The sequence below is a fragment of the Malaclemys terrapin genome, chromosome 9 (genome assembly GCF_027887155.1).
Source record: "Malaclemys terrapin pileata isolate rMalTer1 chromosome 9, rMalTer1.hap1, whole genome shotgun sequence".
In the NCBI taxonomy this organism is placed as follows: Eukaryota; Metazoa; Chordata; order Testudines; family Emydidae; genus Malaclemys; species Malaclemys terrapin.
This window is the reverse complement of record NC_071513.1, coordinates 43361993-43380934: the sequence shown is the minus strand read 5'-3', so window position 1 is coordinate 43380934 and position 18942 is coordinate 43361993. Positions and strand designations below refer to the sequence as shown.

Below are 18942 nucleotides of genomic sequence, written 5' to 3'. Positions count from 1 at the left end.
GACTATGAGTCGGCAATGTGACGTGGCGGTGAAAAAAGCCAATGCGGTCTTGGGATGTATTAGGCGAGGTATATCTAGTAGAGATAGGGAGGTCCTGCTTCCGTTGTATAAGGCGCTGGTGAGACCTCATTTGGAGTACTGTGTGCAGTTCTGGTCTCCAATGTTTAAAAAAGATGAACTCAAACTGGAACGGGTGCAGAGAAGGGCAACTAAGATGATCAGAGGAATGGAAAACCTATCGTATGAAAAGAGATTAGAGGAGCTTGGGTTGTTTAGTCTGACAAAGCGAAGGCTGAGGGGGGATATGATTGCTATCTTTAAATATATCAGAGGGGTTAATACAAGGGAGGGAGAGGAATTATTCCAGTTTAGTACTAATGTGGACACGAGAACGAATGGATACAAACTGGCCGGGGGGAAGTTTAGGCTTGAAATTAGACGAAGGTTTCTGACCATCAGAGGGGTGAAATATTGGAACGGCCTTCCGAGGGAAACGGTGGGGGCGACGGACCTGTCTGGTTTTAAGATTAAGTTGGATAAGTTTATGGAGGGAATGGTTTAATGATAAAACATAGTAGCCAAGGAAAACCAAGCAATGGTACATGAACAGCATAATGGCCAACAAGGGTCAGGCTAGAGACTCTTGCCTATATGCTCGGGGTATTACTGATCGCCATATTTGGGGTCGGGAAGGAATTTTCCTCCAGGGTAGATTGGCTGAGCCTCTGGAGGTTTTTCGCCTTCCTCCGCAGCATGGGGCAGGGATCACTAGCAGGAGGGTCTCAGCCGATTGAAGTCACTAAAACACAGGATTGGGGACTTCAACGGTAGAGTCCAGGGAAGGGTCTTGCGGCCTGCAGCATGCAGGGGGTCAGACCAGATGATCATAATGGTCCCTTCTGACCTTAATGTCTATGAGTCTATGAGTCTATGAGTCCCTTCTCTAAACCGTTCATTATTTCTATAGTTTGATCATGTCCCTGCTTATTTGTCTCGCAGCCTTTTCAATCTCTCTTACAAGAGTTTTCCAGGACCTTGATTATACTTGCTGCCCTTCTCTGAACCCCTTCTAGTTCTGTAATATCCTTTTTGAGACAGGGTGACCAGTAGGCTGACCAATTTACATAATAATATTAGAATATCTTCTGCATTATTCAGGGGCAGCGCCAGCCTCTTCCCGTTGGGGGCTAGACAGAAAATTGGGGGAAGGGGACTGCTTCCTCCTCACCACAAGGCCCAGCCCTCTCCATGGCTCTGTCCCTGCTCCTCCTCAGTTAAGTGCCATCCCCACCTTCTTTCCTCTAAAATCCCCAGGTTGGAGGCCAGAAGCTAGAGCTGGGCAGCGCAGGGTGGCTGCTGTGCTGTCTGGTGCCATGGTGCAGGAGACTGCAACGCTTCCCTGTCTCCTTCTCCTGCTGCTGCTTGGGGCCCTGGGGCTGCGGCTGCTCCTCAGCTCCCCCCCGCCCTTTGACTGTTCACAGCTCGTAAAAGCCGCCTGGGTGGGGGGACCCAGCTCTGGGGCTGGCAGAATCCTCAGGGAGCAGCAACCACATGGAGTGGGGCCCAGGAGCTTTGGCCAGACTCTGTCAGTCTGGGCTGCTGTGGGGAGTCCCGGACTCTATACCTGCTGTGGGCGGTGCACCCCATTGGGCAGGGACACAGGCTGGGGGCTGCTGTTGGGCACCCCAGCCCCTGCCTAGGCTTACTTCTGCACTGCTGCTGGCACTGCCTTCAAAGCTGGATGGCCTGAGAGCAGCGGCTCTGGCCGGGTGCCCAGTTCTGAAGGCAGCAGAGAAGTAGCAGCAGAAGCAGCAGCAGCAGCGAAGTATCTATGTTTGACCTTTGTACTGGGGGGGGTGCCTATAAGGGGAGGCTAAGGTAAATTTGGGGGTGGCTTTAGCCTCCGCAAGCCCCCCTCTAGCACCGCCCCTGGTATTATTCACCTCTGCATTCCTTATGCACCCTAACATCTTGTTTCCTCTTTTGACTGCAGCAGCACACTGTGCAGAGGTCTCCATTGAGCTATCCATAGGGATGCCATGCTCTTTCTTGAGCTGATGTAGTTAATTTGGATCCCAGTAAGAATTATAGCTGAGTGAGAGCTTTGCTGTCGTAAAGGTTAAGACCCGCTTTCAGTTTAAGGGTTGGCAGTTCTAAGTGCTCTAAACTCTATACAGTTAATCACATTGCCTTGAAATTTAGAGTGTCTCATGGGGGTGCAGGGTACAGTCAGTGATCTAAATTTGGAGCCATTGGACCTACCATCTCAAGGTAGTCCTGAGATACAGTCCCCTAAATACACCTTTACACGTACTCTATTATTATTATTCTATTACATACACAGGATTTTAAAAAGACATTATTAAGATTGCAGTATCAAACACTCAAAAATGTCAGACTGAAAACTGCCCATGCAGCCCATTCACCGGCCCCTCTCCATGCTTTTGCATTATGATACATCTTAATTACATGTTCACAATTTTTTCCACAGGATCCCTGCCTCGTTCAGTGCACAGGATAGATGGTGCTTACTGAATTAGCAGCTATTCACTATTTTGTTTTGTCCTTATTGTTCAGTGTGTGGCCTATGCTTTATTTACTGCCCATTGCTCAAATCCTGTTCTGAAGGATCTCTCAATTAATTCCTCATGTTGTTCATCGATACGGTATCTGAATGCTTCACAAATATTTGTGAATTTATCTTCACAGTAACCTGAGATGAGGGGGTAATATGATTACCATTGTGTAGATAGGGAACAGAGTGATTAAGGTCACACAGATCTCTGCCACTTGAGCTAATGGAAAAATGGATAGTGATAGTAGATTATCATCCTCTGTGTGGGCCAGCCACAGAGGGGATGGGGCACTTTGCCATTGGGTTTCACAGCTGTTTGCTGACAGCAGAGGACTGGTGAGACTCAGGGATGCTGGATTCCATTCCAGCATCCAGAGGGGAGTGCATGCTAGTGGGCACAGACCCTTCTGTCCCCTCCCCTCCAACCTGTCCCAGTCCCTTTTCCCCACTCCTGGCTCTTCATCCCAGATCCAGGTTCCTTAGCTAGATTCCATGTACCAGTTTTCCCCCCACTTTCAGTCCCAGTCTCCTGGCCCAGACATTTCCTGTCACCTCCTCAAGTCCCCAACTCCTTGTCTCCATTCTCCTTGTCCAGCCAGACCCAATTCTCCCCCTGCATCTTGGCTCTTCATCAGATCTGTTTCCCCACACCCCTCACCTCCCTCCTACAGATTGTCATTCCCAGTCTCCTTGTCCAACCAGTCCCAATCTCCCCCTCCTAAACTCCCAGCTTGAGTTTCCCTCTCTCCTGTCAGCCTCCAGTTCCTGTCTCTCCATCACCACCCCTTGTTTTTTAGTCCCAATTTAGTCCCTCTCCCCCCACCCCCAGGATTCAAATCAGGCAGCTTTTTCCTCCATGGTGCCTGGGCCTATGAGGCTTGGAGTGGGGGTGGGAGGGGTCGCTGAGAGCACAGGAGGAAGAGTCTATCTTCTCTCATTTCTGATGCCCTGCTTGGGGCCACTCCATGGTAGCCCAGAGCTGTAACTGCCCACTCAGCTGCGGGATAGAGCATGCCCAGTATGGCCAGACTCTTTGGAGATATTAGCTGTTAAAATCTAAGATGTCTTTACTGAGCATGTGCAAACTGTTATCTTTCAAAGGCTTGTAACTTGGTCAAATTTGGGCAGATTTTCGTGGGGATGACAAAATGCACATCCTTGATACAAAGGTCACCTCCCGCCAGATTTCTAGTACTTGCTCCAAAGTGTGGGATGCTAGAGTTGTTTGAATGAAAAGTCACCAGAACTTTTTAACATTGGCAAAACAGTGTATTTTCCCCCAGCCTTGTCAGAAACCACTGAACTGCTTTGGCTGGGGAAAAAAAAAATTCAGCTTGGGGCAGGCTCCTGGCATGGAAAATTTCAGCTCAGATGGTTAAAGTTTGGCAAAATTCTATGCAACTGAAAACACGGTCTTGTAATGGAAGTGTCAGGCAGCCTTAATAACAGATAGTGCTACCAGCCCTGCCTATAATCACATTACTTGTAAGACAGTTGTACCTAGAGGCTTCCGTTGATATCAGGGTCCATTATGCCAGGAGCCACACAGACACATACTGACAAACAGCCCAGCCCCAAAGAACTTATAGTCTAAATAGACTTCGCAGACAAAGGTTGGGAGGAAGTAAATTGTGTTATCCCCATTTTACAGATGGTGTCTGAGGCCCAGATCCTCTGAGGTATTTAGGCACCAGACCTCCATTGATTTCAATGGGAGTTAGGCACTGAAATACCTTTCAGGATCTGGGTGTACGTGATTGGCCCAAAGTCATGCTTTTGGGCAGAGCCAGGAACTGAACGCAGGACTCTTACTCACAAGACCGACATTGCTTTCCTTTTATTTGTTTTTTTTTTAATGTTTGTTCCCTGTCTTCATCATTCTCCTAGCACTGATATCCCAGGCAGAGGCCCTAAAGGAGGAAAATGACAGTTTGCGCTGGCAGCTGGATGCCTACAGGAATGAGGTGGAACTGTTAAAGCAAGAGCAGGGTAAAGCGAACAGAGATGAAGACACAACTAGAGAGCAGCAGTTAAAACTCCTCCAGCAAGCTTTACAGGGAATGCAGCAGGTAAGGCTACTCTTTCCTATAGTCACAACCTTGGTATGAATGCAAAGTGGCCTCAGCTTCTCTCCATGGCTCTAAAATGGGAGTAATGGCAACACACTCAAAAAGCCACTTTCCTTTTTTTCAGCTGGAGCACCAGCTAATATCTTGGAAGTTTATATTCAGATGAAAGCAGCTTTCTGCCATTCCCAAGATTACAAAAACAATAGAACTCCTGGGTGGATATGAACTGATGACAATCACCTGGAAGTCTAGTTCTGTTATTTACACATTAATGCATCCGACAGCTGTGTCTGAAATGTAGGTGTCAGGGACCCCAGGGTCTGGTCTTTGCCCCAGCCTGTAAGGAGTCCCTTGGGAGTGACACCTTTGATTCTTGGAACCCCCAGGGTTCTCACAGTTCCACACCTGTGACTGCCAAGACTCCAAAACTGGACCTTTTGGCACCTGTGTTCCCTGTTTCTCTCTGTGTCTTCTTGCAGCGAATCCGGCCAAGGCAGACTCCTGTGGGGAACTTATACAGTACCCCTCCAGGCCACAGTGCTCTCAGTGGGTATGCCTACACTGCATTGTAAGCCTTGGCGCAGTCTCAGGATTGAGCCCAAGCCCTCCTTCCATCTTAGACACAAATCTGTCAGACTCGGGCTCAGACCCGAGGGCCTAGTACCCTACAAGAGTGGAGGGTTTGAGCCTGAGTCAAGCCAGGACCTAAGGTTTGAGCCCTATCACTTTGCACTGTAGACGCAACCGCTCTGGGATAAACCACATGCCTGATTGCTTCAGAAACCTCTGCCACCACTTTACCCACAGTCGGCGTTCCAACACCAAACTTGCTGGCAATGAACCTGTAGCAATCTGGGATAGCCAGCTTCCAGATGGTTACAGTAACTCGCTTCTGCACCAGCATGGATGCCCTCATGCATGTGTCTTTATGCTGGAGAGTTGGGGCAAGCTGCTCACAGTGCTCCAGAAATGTAGTTTTCTTCATGTGAAAGTTCTGGATCCACTGCTGGTTGTTCCAGGTTTGCAAGACAATGTGGTCCCACCAGTCTGTGCTTGTGGCCCTGCACCTGAAGCACTGGTCTATGTAGCAGCTATGGCAAGCGTAATGTGCAGCATCAGCCAATTCGAGTCTGCGATGTCTGTGTCCTCCTGCTCCATCATTAGCTCTGTCAAATGCCTTGGGTGGGTCAGAAAACTCTGCTGAAAGTTCACTAGCGTCTCACAGAAGCTCTGCCCACCTCCTGAAACAGGAGTGAAAGCCCAAGCAGAAGTATGCATCCGAAGAAGTGGGCTGTAGTCCACGAAAGCTTATGCTCTAATAAATTTGTTAGTCTCTAAGGTGCCACAAGTACTCCTGTTCTTCTTCAAGCAGAAGTAGTTCTTCAAATCTCTTCTCCATTTTGCTGGCTCCAGTTGTTGGGAGCCTGCAGACCAAAACGATGGCTTGGCAGAATGTGTTTGGTGAGCAGTTCAAACTTCCAGTAATGTGCCAGGTGGACTGCCAAATTTTCCCATGCTGCACCTCAAACAAAGGGCTAGAGCAGCCACATTTTGAGAGGGTGCTAGGGAGTCTGGAATACAGTTGGTTGGATTTGGGTCTGCATACTGTAGTGTTGATGCCAGAGCCCTGGGTTCAGGTCTGGGTTGGAAAATCCTTGATTTAGGGCTGGCAATCAGTGTAGATGCTCAAGGCCATGGTTCTCAAACCCGGGATCCTGTAACTCAAGTTCCACTAGCCCTGGGCTTACATTGCAGTGTAGCTATACCCAATGAGCATTTGAAGCACTATCAAAACAGAGTAGAGTTTATTAGTCAACTGGAACACAGCATCGGGATGTCCATAGATAAGCCTAGAGAAGCAAAGGTTAAAACAGAGTTCAAGATGGCCAATGCCGGGACTCCCTTAAGTCATGCTGCTGAAGGAAATGTCTTGTTTTCCTCTCTCGTTCTCTGTCCCTTTGTCTCTCAGTCCCAGGTGAGTTTGTGAGTCTCTGCAAAGGCCAGCTCTGAGACCAGCCACCTGATACCTTTCCCCTTTGTTCTCCATCTGGGACCTTTGCTCTGCTTCCCTGTCGAGGTGTGGGGGAAAATTGTCTTCCTCTTGGTTTTTGGTTGCTAAGTGTGAACAGCCTGGCCATTGGGGTTCCTGTTGTTTTTCCAGATCCTCCATTTCTCTGGGTCACTTGCAGCCAGCCAGTCCTTTAATGACCCATTCATACTACCCTAGACAGTTAAAATGCCTCATGTCCCCTGCTCTGCCCCAAGAGCAGCTTTTAATTCTTTACACTCTGTGCATAGCAATGCAAAGCACAGAGGAAAACTGAGGCATGTGCAGGAATGATAAAAATAGTACCAAAATTTCTACTTTATCACAATAGGGTCTACAGTTAACATCTTAGTAACTACATGGTGTGAACTATCTATTTATTGTTAACTTGGGTGTGCAGGAAAAGTGGAAATTACAAGCTATTTTTGTCTTTGTTAATGGAATGTTCTGGGTTTCTAATACAGCGAGAGGGCACTGGGGGCAAACATGTTCCCAGTGACTTCCCCTCTGGTGTATGGATACATGCTATAACTGGAGGTAGCGAGGAGAGAGAGAAAATATGAGGCCTTTGCAGCTACAGCTTTAATCTCCCTAATGCCAGCACAGTGTTGCTTGTAAATCTTGACAGCAGCCTCAGACAGTTCAGGCAGACTGACCTCCAAAATTTATGGAGTCCATGACAGACCAGTGGGCTACTCTATTGAAACAAGAGTGTCTGAGGTTCTGAGTGAGTTGGGTATCACTGGGGGATGTGTTGCAGTTTGCTAGGTGTTGAGGATAGCGGTGAAAGTCTTATGGAGCATTGGAGTGTGATATTGGCCCATTGTAGGTCAGGCACAAAGGATGCAAGGCACTATTCCCTCAACTTTATATTTCCATATTTTAAATATTGTGGGTAGGTGGGATTGGCCCTGAAGCAGCCTTCCCAGTCTTTTAAACACTGTTGCCAATGCTCACAGCTGGGGACAAGTCTTGTGAGATTTGGTGGGGGGATGTTTTAAGCCCCAGCTTCTGGGGCCACGTGATGATGTGAGACTCAGCTTTCATTTACAGAGAAGTAAGTTTCTAGCTCAGATGGGCAAATAATTGATTTGATTCGTTGGCAGTGTTTTCAAAAATTCAAAACCAAAGTTTATCAGAATATTTAGTTAATTGAAACACTGGAAACATTTTTCCTTTGGGTTGGTGGAATTATTTCATTCAGCACAAATGGAAATGTTTTGTTTCAGAAATATTTAAGAAAACCAAAGGAAATGAAGGGATCAATTCAAAAACTGCCACAGGAAGAGGAGTCGTCCCCCCCCCTTAAAATCTTTAGCTCTGTGGTTAGGACATTCACCTGGGATGGGGGAGACTAGGGTTACCATCCGTCCGTATTTCCCCGGACATGTCCGGCTTTTGCGTCTCTAAATAGCTGTCCGGGAGGAATTGGTAACAAGGTTAAAAGGTCCGGGATTTTCCCCCCTCGCCTCCCTCCCTCCCTTCCATGCAGAGTGCGGCTGTTGATTGGGTGGCTGGGCCTGATTGAGCCGCTCCCATTGGCCTCCAGCAGCCAGAGCCCCTCCCCTGCTCTCCCCCTGCTGCCTGCAGCCCTGCAGTGTGTTTTGCCTACATGTTGACATGGGCATGCTAAGGGGAGTCCCGGGGGGCAGTCAGGGAGCAGGGGGAGGGTTGGATGGGTCCTCAGCCTCCACCTGCCACCCCCCCTCCCCATGTCCCCCCCCTCCCCCCATGGGTCTCCCTCCTCCCTGCCTGCCTCTCCCTTGCCTGCTTGTACTGCCAGAGCCAGCAGCAACTGCTGTCTGCTGCCCCCGGGTCCTAGTGCCCCCCATCCACTAATGGCAAGACAGGTTGCCCTTACCCTGCCCTTCCACCCCAGCCCCGAGCCTCTCCAACGCCCCAAACCCCTCATCCCCCGCACCCTAATCCTCTGCCCCAACCCTGAGCCCCCTCCGGCATCATGAACCCCTCATCCCCCCGCACCCTAATCCTCTGCCCCAGCTCTGAGCCCCCTCCTGCATTATGAACCCCTCATCCTCAGCCCCAGCCCTCAACCCCCCGCACCCTAAACCTCTGCCCTAGCCCTGAGCCCCCTCCTGCATCATGAACCCCTCATCCCCCTGCACCCTAATCCTCTACTCCATCCCTGAGTACCCTTCCTGCATCATGAACCCCTCATCCTCAAACCCACAGCCCTCACTCTTGCACTCCCTCCTATCCCTAAACTCCCTCCCAAACCCCCTCCCCCTTCCCTCACCCCCTCCTGCCCTCAAACTCCCTCCCAAAGCCCACACCCCCTCCCTTTGCACCGCGTCCCACCCCCAAACTCCATCCCAGAGTCTGCACTCCTCACCCCCTCCTGCACACCCATCCCCTGCCCCAGCCCGGAGCCTGCACCCAGCACCCAAACTCTATCCCAGAGCCTGCACCCTGCACCCCTCCTGCACTCTAAGCCCCAGCCCAGGACCTGCACCCCAGACCTCCTCCCCCCACCCAACCCCCCTCCCAGAACCTTAGGCAGGTGGGGGGGGCGGGTTCTGGACACCACCAAAATTTCTATAACCCTGCCACCCATGTGAGTGGATAAGGGTCGGGGCAGTCAGGGGACAGGTAGGATCCTAGGGGGGCAGTTAGGGTGGGGGGTTCTCAGCAGGGGGCAGTCAGGGGATAAGAAGCAGGGGGGGTTGGGAGTTCTGAGGGGGGCAGTCAGGGGGTGGGAAGTGGAAGGGAGTGGATGGGGGCAGGGCGGGGCTCCCCCCCCCCCCCCCCCCGTGTCCTCTTTTTTGATTGTGGAAATATGGTAACCCTAGGGGAGACCCAGACTTGAATCCCCATTTTAAGACTCGAACTTAAACCCAGGTCTTTCAGCTACCATGTTAGTGGACTAACCAGCAGGCTATAAGGTATTCAGAAATAGGGCTTTCCTATGTTGAAGCTGTTCCACTTGTATAAGATACAGTCATTGGTCCAGAAAGAGAATGTGTGACACTGACTCTAGCCCAGTGGTTGGGGCTCTCATTGGTGGGAGAACACCTAGCTTCCAGTCCCAGATCCACTCAGGGTATGTCTACACTACCTGCCAGATTGGCGGATAGTGATCGATCTATCGGGGATCAATTTATTGTGTCTAGTGTAGACACGATAAATTGATCCCCGATCGCTCTGCCATCGACTCCTGTACGCCACCATGGTGAGAGGCTGAAGCGGAGTCGACGGGGGAACGGCAGACGTCGACCCCGTACCGTGAGTTAAGTCGACCTAAGATACGTCGACTTCAACTATGCTATTCTCATAGCTGACGTTGCGTATCTTAGGTCAATTCCCCCTCCAGTGTAGACCAGGCCTTAATAGCCCACAGCCCAGGTGAGGGCCCTAACTGCACCACCTTCTCCTCCTATGTTTTGGGGCCTAAATCCCCTTGTGTATCTAGCCAGAAAAATCAAAACAAGACTTTTGGGGAAATGTCAAAGTTTTGGCATTTCCAGGTTTTTTTTTCGTTTTGACCAAAACTATTTACCACACGTGACGCAAATTTATGAAGTGTTTCAGTTGCTCTATAGTTGTCTTTTTCATCAAAACCAAGTTTCAGTCAAAAAATTTCATCCCGTTGTAGTTCTTAGCCCTCATGCTGTAAAAAGAAGCTTGAAAATATGATCCAAGTGCAGCCCAAAGGCTCAGTAACTAGAAGGCAAACCCAACCTTTTTTTCTTCTTCTTCATATCTCATGATTTTTAAGCAAATCTCATGATTTTAGGGCCTGACTCTTGATTTTAACTGCTTAGGGTTGGCAATGTTGCTTAACAAGGCTTGTGTTTGTGCTATATAAATAATATCCCAATGTAAAATATGATAGCGTCTATCAGCCAAGTTGCTTCACAATAGGAACTGTGCAGAATAGCCCACCACAAGACAGACCCCAGGACGAGCAACCTCGGAGATCCCTCACCTTATCTGGTGCTGGGTCAGTCCACTGCCCTTTTTAAACAAGTAAAGGTCACAGAGGAACAAAGGTCGTCACAAAAGCACCTGAGCTTTAAAAAAGTATTAACATTTTAATGATCACTTGTTCCTGGCCTCCCCATATTGACAGTTCTCCTTCCTGGTTGTAGGGAAAGCCAGATCCTCTGCTGTCTCTTCTGCTTCAGCTGTTGGGCTCAGGGGGCCAGAATTTGCTGCAGAAGAGAAAATCTGCTTCTGCAGGAAGATGATCAGGAGAGCTAAGGGACCCTGCCCCTCCTTATGCCCAGCACCCCCTAGCCCAGAGACCTCCACTATAGATCTCTATGCCCAGCCCCAACCCCTCCCAGAGACCTCTCCCACTGGCCTTCCACCACAACTGCACACCACACCGCTCACCCAGCACCCCCCACCCAGCACCCCCCACCCATAGACCTTTCCACTACTCACCACGTTCCTCAGACTCCCACCATCACAGCACACCATATTCCTGAGGGGATTCTGCACCAAAAAAATTAAAAATTCTGTGCACAATATTTTAAAATTCTGCAAATTATATTTGTCAATAAATAAATGTAGAGGCTCCAACATGGCAGTGGGGAGCACAGGCCACTGATTGCAAGAAGGTGGGAGATTACCCTGCAGCCTCCCCCACCCCACCCCACCCCGGGACAGGGACTTGGCAGTTGGGCTGCACCCAACCCTGACACAGTGCAAGGGCCTCGGGCCCTGCCCCCCTGTGCCTGGGGCCCTGCCCCCCTGTGCCTGGGGCCCTGCCCCCCTGTGCCAGGCACACCAGGTGTGGGTGAGCAGGCTCAGTTTGGCAGCAGGATCCAAGTGCAGAGGGACTTAGTGTGGGGGGATCCAGATAGGGGTAAGAGTTCTCCGTGGGGCAATCTGGGTGTGGGCAGCTCAGTGGGAGATCTGGATGCACAGAAGCTCATTGGGGGGTTCCAGGTGCAGGGGCAATGGGACTCTGCAGGGGATCCAGGAGAAGGTGTTTGGGGCTCAGCAAGGGGGGAGTCTAGGTGTAGGGGAAGTGGGGTTCATTTGGGTGGGGGTGCAGGTGGTTGGGGCTTAGATGGGAGGGTGGTACAGATGCAGGGGAGGTGGGGCTTATCAGGGTGAGGGTTCGATGGGCCTGCTTAACAGGAGAGCCCCAGCTTCTGCTAACGGGATGCCGCATGCTGGGCTCCAGCTTCCCCCCTGCCTCCACTTCCCCCATTCCCTTCTCTTCCCCATCCCATGCCCCTTCCCCACTGCTCCATCTCCTCGTCATCCCACCCCCTTCCTTCCTCCCTGCCTCTTTCCCCAGCCCCCGCTTCCCCTGCCCCATTCTCTTCCCCATCCCATGCCCCTTCCCCACCACTCCATCTCCTCCCCAGGCTTGGGAGTCAGGGGGGAAACTGCCCCCCAGCACGAGCCAGTGGAGCGGAGCAGGCTGGGGCCGGGTCGCTCTACTTCCCGCTGCCCAGTGAGTGCAGGGCGGGCCCGACCCCTGCTGCAGTCCCCCAGGATGCGTAGCTCATGGGAGGAGGTTTGGGGGGGGGGGACGGGGTGGAGAGGGATCAGAGCTGCGACGGAGCAGGGGTGGGAAGAGGTGGGGTGGGGGCAGAGCAGGCGTGGGGGCAGCTTTCCTGGCCGGCTCAGCCTGCCGAGGGATTGGACTGGCCGGGGCCCCTTCTGACTCTGGGCCCGGCGCCATGGTAAACCTGGTACTGCATTCTGAGACTATATAGATACCAGGAGGAACTCCCTAGAAGCGAAAAGATATTTGTTTCCTGTTGTGACGGTCCATGCTCCTGAGGTCATCCATCACCATCCGTAAAGCAGCCCTTCAGCACAGGGCAGCATGGCCTAGCAGCCGGAGTCTATAGCGCCACCCTTCGGTGCAGGGCAGTGTGGCCTAGCGGCCAGAGTCCATAAAGCGACCCTTTGGCGCAGGGTAGCATGGCTTAGTGGCCAGAATCTATAGCATTGGGGTGCGGCTGCCCCGGTAGGGGGGGCCCAGGCCCACTCAACTCCACTGGGCCCCAACCCAGGGCCCTAACAGTGTCATAGCGGCTTGCCACTGACTCAGCGCGGGGGGTCCTACTGAAACATGCTGAGTTTCCCTGGGTGGGAGGTACCACTCCGACATCCTCCCTGGGTCACTTCCAACCAGAGTCTGTGATGGGGTTTCCCATGAGACGTCGAATCCCCTGTGTTCGGCAGGTCCAGTTGTCTCCAGAGTCTCCTCCAGTCGCCGGGATGCAGGCGGACTGTGGATGGCTGCGATTCCCGGCATAGTCAGAGGCTGTGGCTGGCCCTCCGCAGGAGCTTCCCAGGCAGGTCCTTCCCCTGCAGCCTCCAGCCCAGAATGAGCCAGTCTCCCTCCCTTTATACTGCTAGAGCACTTGGAGCATGCCCAGTCTTGCCAGCGGGACTTCCGCTGTCAACACCTGGGGCTTAATCCTGTCTGGGCTAGTGCGGGGTAAGCCGACCCTGTCACACCTGTAGAAAGACAAAGCAATCTCACAAATCTATTTTTGGAGATGTCCTATATTAGCATTGCTATGAGTAGATGATAATTGTTCTGAAGTGTAGCAAAATATGTTATTTCAATAATTATTATTCTGTGGGTGGGGGAGAAAAAAGTGCTGTCTAGCTGGACAGATAGGGGGAAAAAGTGGACTATTTTAGGCCTGGAAAAATAGCTAGCCTAAAACATAACTGCACAAAAAGGGGTTGAACGTTTGCCTAGTGTTCCTGAGAAACGCAGTTTCTGCATAAACATTTTCTCTTTCATGCAGTCTTGTAGTTTTATTGTGTTGTTTAATTTTTATAGGTGCTCATTTAGGAATTATGTGCAGTTTTGCAAATCACCATTATGCATTTCCTAGAAATGTAAAACTAACATTACAAAAAGTAACACATCACTTTTTGTTTAGAAAACATGCAACAACAATAGAGTTATGGTGTTTTTCTGTTAGTCTGGATAAAACAAAGTACAGGACAAACCACCCTACACAACCTAGGATGTAGTGTTTTGGGGTATTTTCTTGAGCTTCAAGAAAGTTCTGCCTTACCTCTTGTTAACAACCCAACACATTTTTTTAATATCTAGCAATATTCAAAGAAGTTTGTCACATGCCATAGGATTTTGTGGAAGTTTTTCTTCCTTTTATGGATGGAAACTTTAAAAGTGTTCTGAATTTGACCCACGTCTTTGTCTAAGAGTTTGTTACTCATTCCATGTTCTCGAAAACAATGATGTGTGAAAGTCAGGCTGTGGTCTGAATTGACCTTTTCTCTTCTAGCATCTTCTGAAATTGCAAGAGGAATACAAAAAACGAGAAGCCGAGCTAGAAAAAGTGAAGGAAGACAAAGTACAAATGGAAATGTTGTTAGAAACCCTGAAGGAGCAGGTATGTACAGTCTAGGCCTCCAGGCTTCTGTATGACGTTTCAGTAATACTGTTGCTAGGCTTGTCGCCTTTGGATGTCATAGCTCGCTCTGTGTGCAGCACAAGGTACAGGTGGAGGAGATAGCCTGGGCCTGCCTTGAGTGGCAATGGTCTACTTTGTTTGAACAACTGGCAGACTCCTAAAGAGATTTGCTACCACATTTATCAGTGCGGACTTTGTGGATATTTTGGAGTTGGAACCACCGCATGAATACACATGGCAGAATTTCTGGTGCTTACAATGCCATTCAAACATCCATGTCTCTTTTCATGAAAGTAAAGTTGTTTCGTGCACCTTTGCTTTCCATAGCAAAAGAGAACAAAACTAAGTGCATGTCTTAAGAGAATGCTTTGCAAAATGCAGACTCATCTACCAAATGTTTGTGAAAACTACAGTAGTCAGCATGAACACGGTTACTTTCAAGAGCAAGTAAAATTCCTTTCCCCTCCCAAATAGATCTTCATAGAGGAAAGCTGATAAGAGCCTAAAATGTTGAAAACACGGAGCCAAATTTTACATTCCTTAGTCCAACAGAATTCCATTGAAGACAGAGTTTCCAGGCACCATCTGTAGTAGAGAGAGAGCTGGAGCACTGGGTTTGGGTGCAAGATCTGAGGCCTGAATGAGAGGCTGTGAACTAAAGTCAGGCCATGTATTAAAGTAGATGCTTACAAGTTCACTGTTTGGTACATGAACTTGGCAAAGTTGTTGTTAGTGTACTAGGCATTAGATACTTATGTAAATATCTTTTAGAAGGCTAGTATAGATATACCCCAATCTAGTACAGATAAGGTGGTGGTTTGACAGAACAATGAATAGGAATGTTTTGTCCAAGATAGCAGGAACAAGGAGCGATGATAAACAGATGTCATGAAACACTCAAGGTGGTATGTAAGTTGCTTATCCCATTGTTTGGCTTAGTCTATAAATGTCGGGGTACCTTGCCTTAATCTTTTGTGCAGCCAAGGGGACAGCAGAAACTCCCGCTGCTGACTGAGGCACTCCTTGCCATCTGGCACTTGTGTTAATGTGCTTGTGCAAGTTGTGCAACTCTTGAGGACAATAAACCTGACCGAGTACCTTTGTCACCCAACCATGCCTGTGGTCTTTCCCTATGAGTAACATTGAGGTCTGCTGAATTAGCAGGCTGCGCTCTCTGCTTGTGCTGATAACAGCGGAGTTCCAAGGACAGAAGCGTTGAGCAGCTATAACAGCGCAGCAGTCTTGACAGCGTCACAGCAATGACATTCTTTAGTGCTCTTCTACACTACCTGCACCTTTTGATACAATAATTCTAAGGAGAAATTGTAGAAGAGGGGGGAGGGATAGCTCAGTGGTTTGAGCATTGGCCTGCTAAACCCAGGGTTGTGAGTTCAATCCTTGAGGGGGGCATTTAGAGATCGGGGGCAAAAATCTGTCTGGGGATTGGTCCTGCTTTGAGCAGGCGGTTGGACTAGATGACCTCCTGAGGTCCCTTCCAACCCTGATATTCTATGAATGCAGTTCAGAGTCCTTTTGCAGAGGAGAGGGCTCTGTTCATAGTTTTCAGGCTCACAGAAAGGACATAGAAACATAGTTTTTCCACCATAAAGTACCACATAGTGCATTGGGAGTACAGCCCACCCACCAGGGACGCTCAGGAGGCACAACAAAGGTTGCTGACTGTGGCTTCTGAAAGGAGGCCCCTGTACCTTGTCCAAAAATCTATACAAACCCTATGGGACCAAACTCATTGATCCAACTTGCTCTTAAGTCACACGGAAGCATCCAGAGTGCCAGTTCTGAAATGCACAGATGGTGGAGCATTCCCTAGAGAGAAACTGATACTGTGTTTTTTGGGTGTCCATACACATTGATGTTTTGAGTGTCCATGCACACTGAGATGTTGTAGGATTGATTTACCTGAAAAAAAGCCTTTCGAGCCTCTGCTTGCACAATGTCACCTACCCCTCTCCCTCTCATCTGAATCTCATTTGGACCCCAGAAGGACAGGAAATGTCACTGAAGGTGCAGTGTGCTGAACCATTACCTGCATAGCCTGAGGATTTATGTCAGCAGTGAATCTGCCTAATGGTTCTTCTTTCAGGCTGCAATGAGGCAACCTTCCCTAGACAGTTGTGTACATTTCCAGGCTAGCTCTCATGTTCCAGTGCACATCATTTCAGCTGGAACGTTTGTTTTTTCTGTAACAGCATCAATGCTAAATATGGTAAAGAATACATTTTAAAGAGATAAAGAGCAGTTCTACATTATCCCCAGTAAATCCTATACTTGCATTTAAAGATATGTTCTGATCTACATTTTCTAAAAGATGTTTATGGATTTAACGTTTCCAGCAATGTTGCTACAATATATTTACATTTATTTTGTATGATATGAAGGGAAATAATAAATACTTCTTTAGAATGAAAGCTTTTACATTAGAAGATTTTATTTCTAATCACAGAACTCTCTTGGACAGTAATTTGTTTTCTTGCTGTCTTTTTGCTGATGGCTCAGATAAATGTGGCATTCCGTTAATTAGGATTTTGTGATCTCAGAAGCTTGATAAAGTGGATATGCTAGCAGAACATGATGCTGTAGAGAATTATTTCTTCATCTTGAGTTTGACACAAAGTGTCAATTGAACAATTCTTCAATAGGTCACCTCTTGAAGATGCTGGATTCTGGGATCAGTATTGCAGAATCTATGAACCTATAACTAGATTGCAGAACTAGGAGTTGGTGCAGAACTTCTGTGTGTGAAGCTAGAGGGCCTGCTCAGTGTTATCCAAATGCTAATAATTTTAAGCCATCAGATAGAGGATTCATTGCTATTTGTGCTGAAATACAGCTGTGTAGACAATAGGCTGGGATTTGCAAGGGGTGTTAGGTGTCTGAGTTCCAGTGAAATTCCATGAGCGTTGGGGACCCAACTCCTTTATAAATCCCAGCCTAAAATTCTACAGGCTTGGAGTTGATTGTTTTATATTGTTCTTACTCCCTCTATCCTTCCAGAAAAAATGTTTGTATCAAAAACACCACTATATCCTGTTTAAATTAATGTAAAATAGATGACTTTGCAGTATTTGTAATGTCTTGATTTAAATCAGTGGTTCCCATGCACTGGGATTGATCCTCTATACTCATCCCCACTTCTTTGAAGATGAACCTCTGTAATGTCCCTCATAAACAGCTGTTACCCACCTCCCATTCAGTTGCAATGTGCTGTTGGAACAGCCTAAGATCCACTGTGGCTTAGAGGGTAGAGTTAATGGGAGGCAGTGGACTGGAACATCGGGTGAAATGTTACTCTAAGCAGAAAGGGCTGGGCTGGACAAATACATTCCTGTAGCCTAGGCAAGTGACAAAGAGGAAGGAATACTGTTTGTGGCAAAGCTCTGACCTTGCCCCCATGGGTCCTGCGCTTCTAGGCGGTTTATGCTAGCCTCAGTGGCTCACTGAGGCCCTCCACGTAGCCCTTCTTTCTCTAGGGCCAGGGTTACAGTCTAATGAGCCCTTTTCATCATAGGCTAGCAAGGAGGTTGGTGAGAGAACTCCCACAGTCTCTGTTGTCCCTGGGGGCTTATTTCAGAACTGTTTAGCCTCCTGTGCTGACAGGGGCCTGACTTCCCCTCCCAGGAGATGTTCCTGTAGTGGTGGGTTGGGGGGAACCCAGGCCCGCCCTCTACTCCGGGTTCCGGTCCAGGGACCCTCATGGTAGCAGCTGTTGGCAGCCAACCTTTCACTGCCAGAGTTGCTACATTTCCCAGGGTCACTTCCCCACAGCTCTCTTGCTTCTCCCTTCTTCACTCTTACCTTAGGGCTCCTTTACTGATGGTTTGAGGGTGTCTTCATTAACCAGCCCTTCAGCCACGCTTTCTCTCCCCGGCTCTCCTCTGCCTGACTGGAGTGAGCCCTTCTTATAGTATCAGCGGGACCTTAATTAGAGTCAGGTGGTCATATTAGCTTAATGGCCTCACCTGACTCTTTGCAGGTTAATTAGAGTCAGGTGTTCTCATTAGCCTGGAGCAGCCCCTGCTCTGGTCAGTCAGGGAACAGAAAACTGTTAATCCAGTGGCCAGTATATCTGCCTTCTGCTATTCTGCTGTACCCAACTGGCCTGGGTCTATCACATGTTGAAGAACAATAGGTCGCAATCCTGAGGCACTCAGCACTACACAGGACTGGGCCCATTACTGGACTCGTCCACACAGCACGCATTTAGATAGAATTTAAGACTAAATTGGACTAAATTTTGGAAAAGAGCATCTTGATGAATGGAAGTTACCTTACCGTACTCCTGGTTAGGGCAGGAGTTGATGATCAGGGTTAGGGCAGGAGTTGGGGCCATGTGGGCAGAGAGGATGGGTCCAGTCTTGGAGATGTGCAGGTAGAAGCCACAAAATTTAGCCATGGGCTATGCGTGTGGAGACAAAGAGAGGGACAAATCAAAGAAGCAGCTGAAATTTTGGGATTGAGCAACACAGAGGATGGTGATACTCTTCACCATGATATAGAAAGTGGGGAGGGAGAAGGGCTTCGGGAGAAGATCAGGAGCGCAGTTTCGCCCATGTTCGGTTTCAGAGATGACTGGACACCCCCAAGGAGATGTCAAGCAACCAGGCTATTAGTGTGGATGGAGGGAACAGGTCCCAAGCAGCGAGGTAGATCTGTGAGGTGTCAGTGTAGAAATGGTTGCAAAGCTAAGTTGGCAGAGATGATAATCCGGAGAGAGGCTCTGAGGGAGCTGAAGAGGAGGCCTACAGTGGGATGCCCCATGAAGAAGGGGGGGGGGGGCATGGGAGGTGCACCTTCTGTTTGAGATACCGAGGGCTTGAGAGTTAGAGAATCAGGAGAGGATGAAAT

General features: G+C 49.1%; 1 protein-coding gene across 7 annotated transcripts in view; it reads left to right on the top strand.

Moving 5' to 3' along the window:
- ENOX2 (ecto-NOX disulfide-thiol exchanger 2) overlaps positions 1-18942 on the top strand; it is a 157151-nt gene that overhangs the window by 111861 nt on the left and 26348 nt on the right. For all 7 annotated transcript variants that reach the window (XR_008446190.1, XR_008446191.1, XM_054039734.1 and 4 more), the window contains 2 exons: positions 4463-4644; positions 13948-14055. Coding sequence is in view for 5 of the 7 variants with exons in the window: in XM_054039734.1 (XP_053895709.1) it covers positions 4463-4644; positions 13948-14055 (290 nt within the window). In the remaining 2 variants the exon portion in view is untranslated. The remainder of the gene's footprint in view (positions 1-4462; positions 4645-13947; positions 14056-18942) is intronic.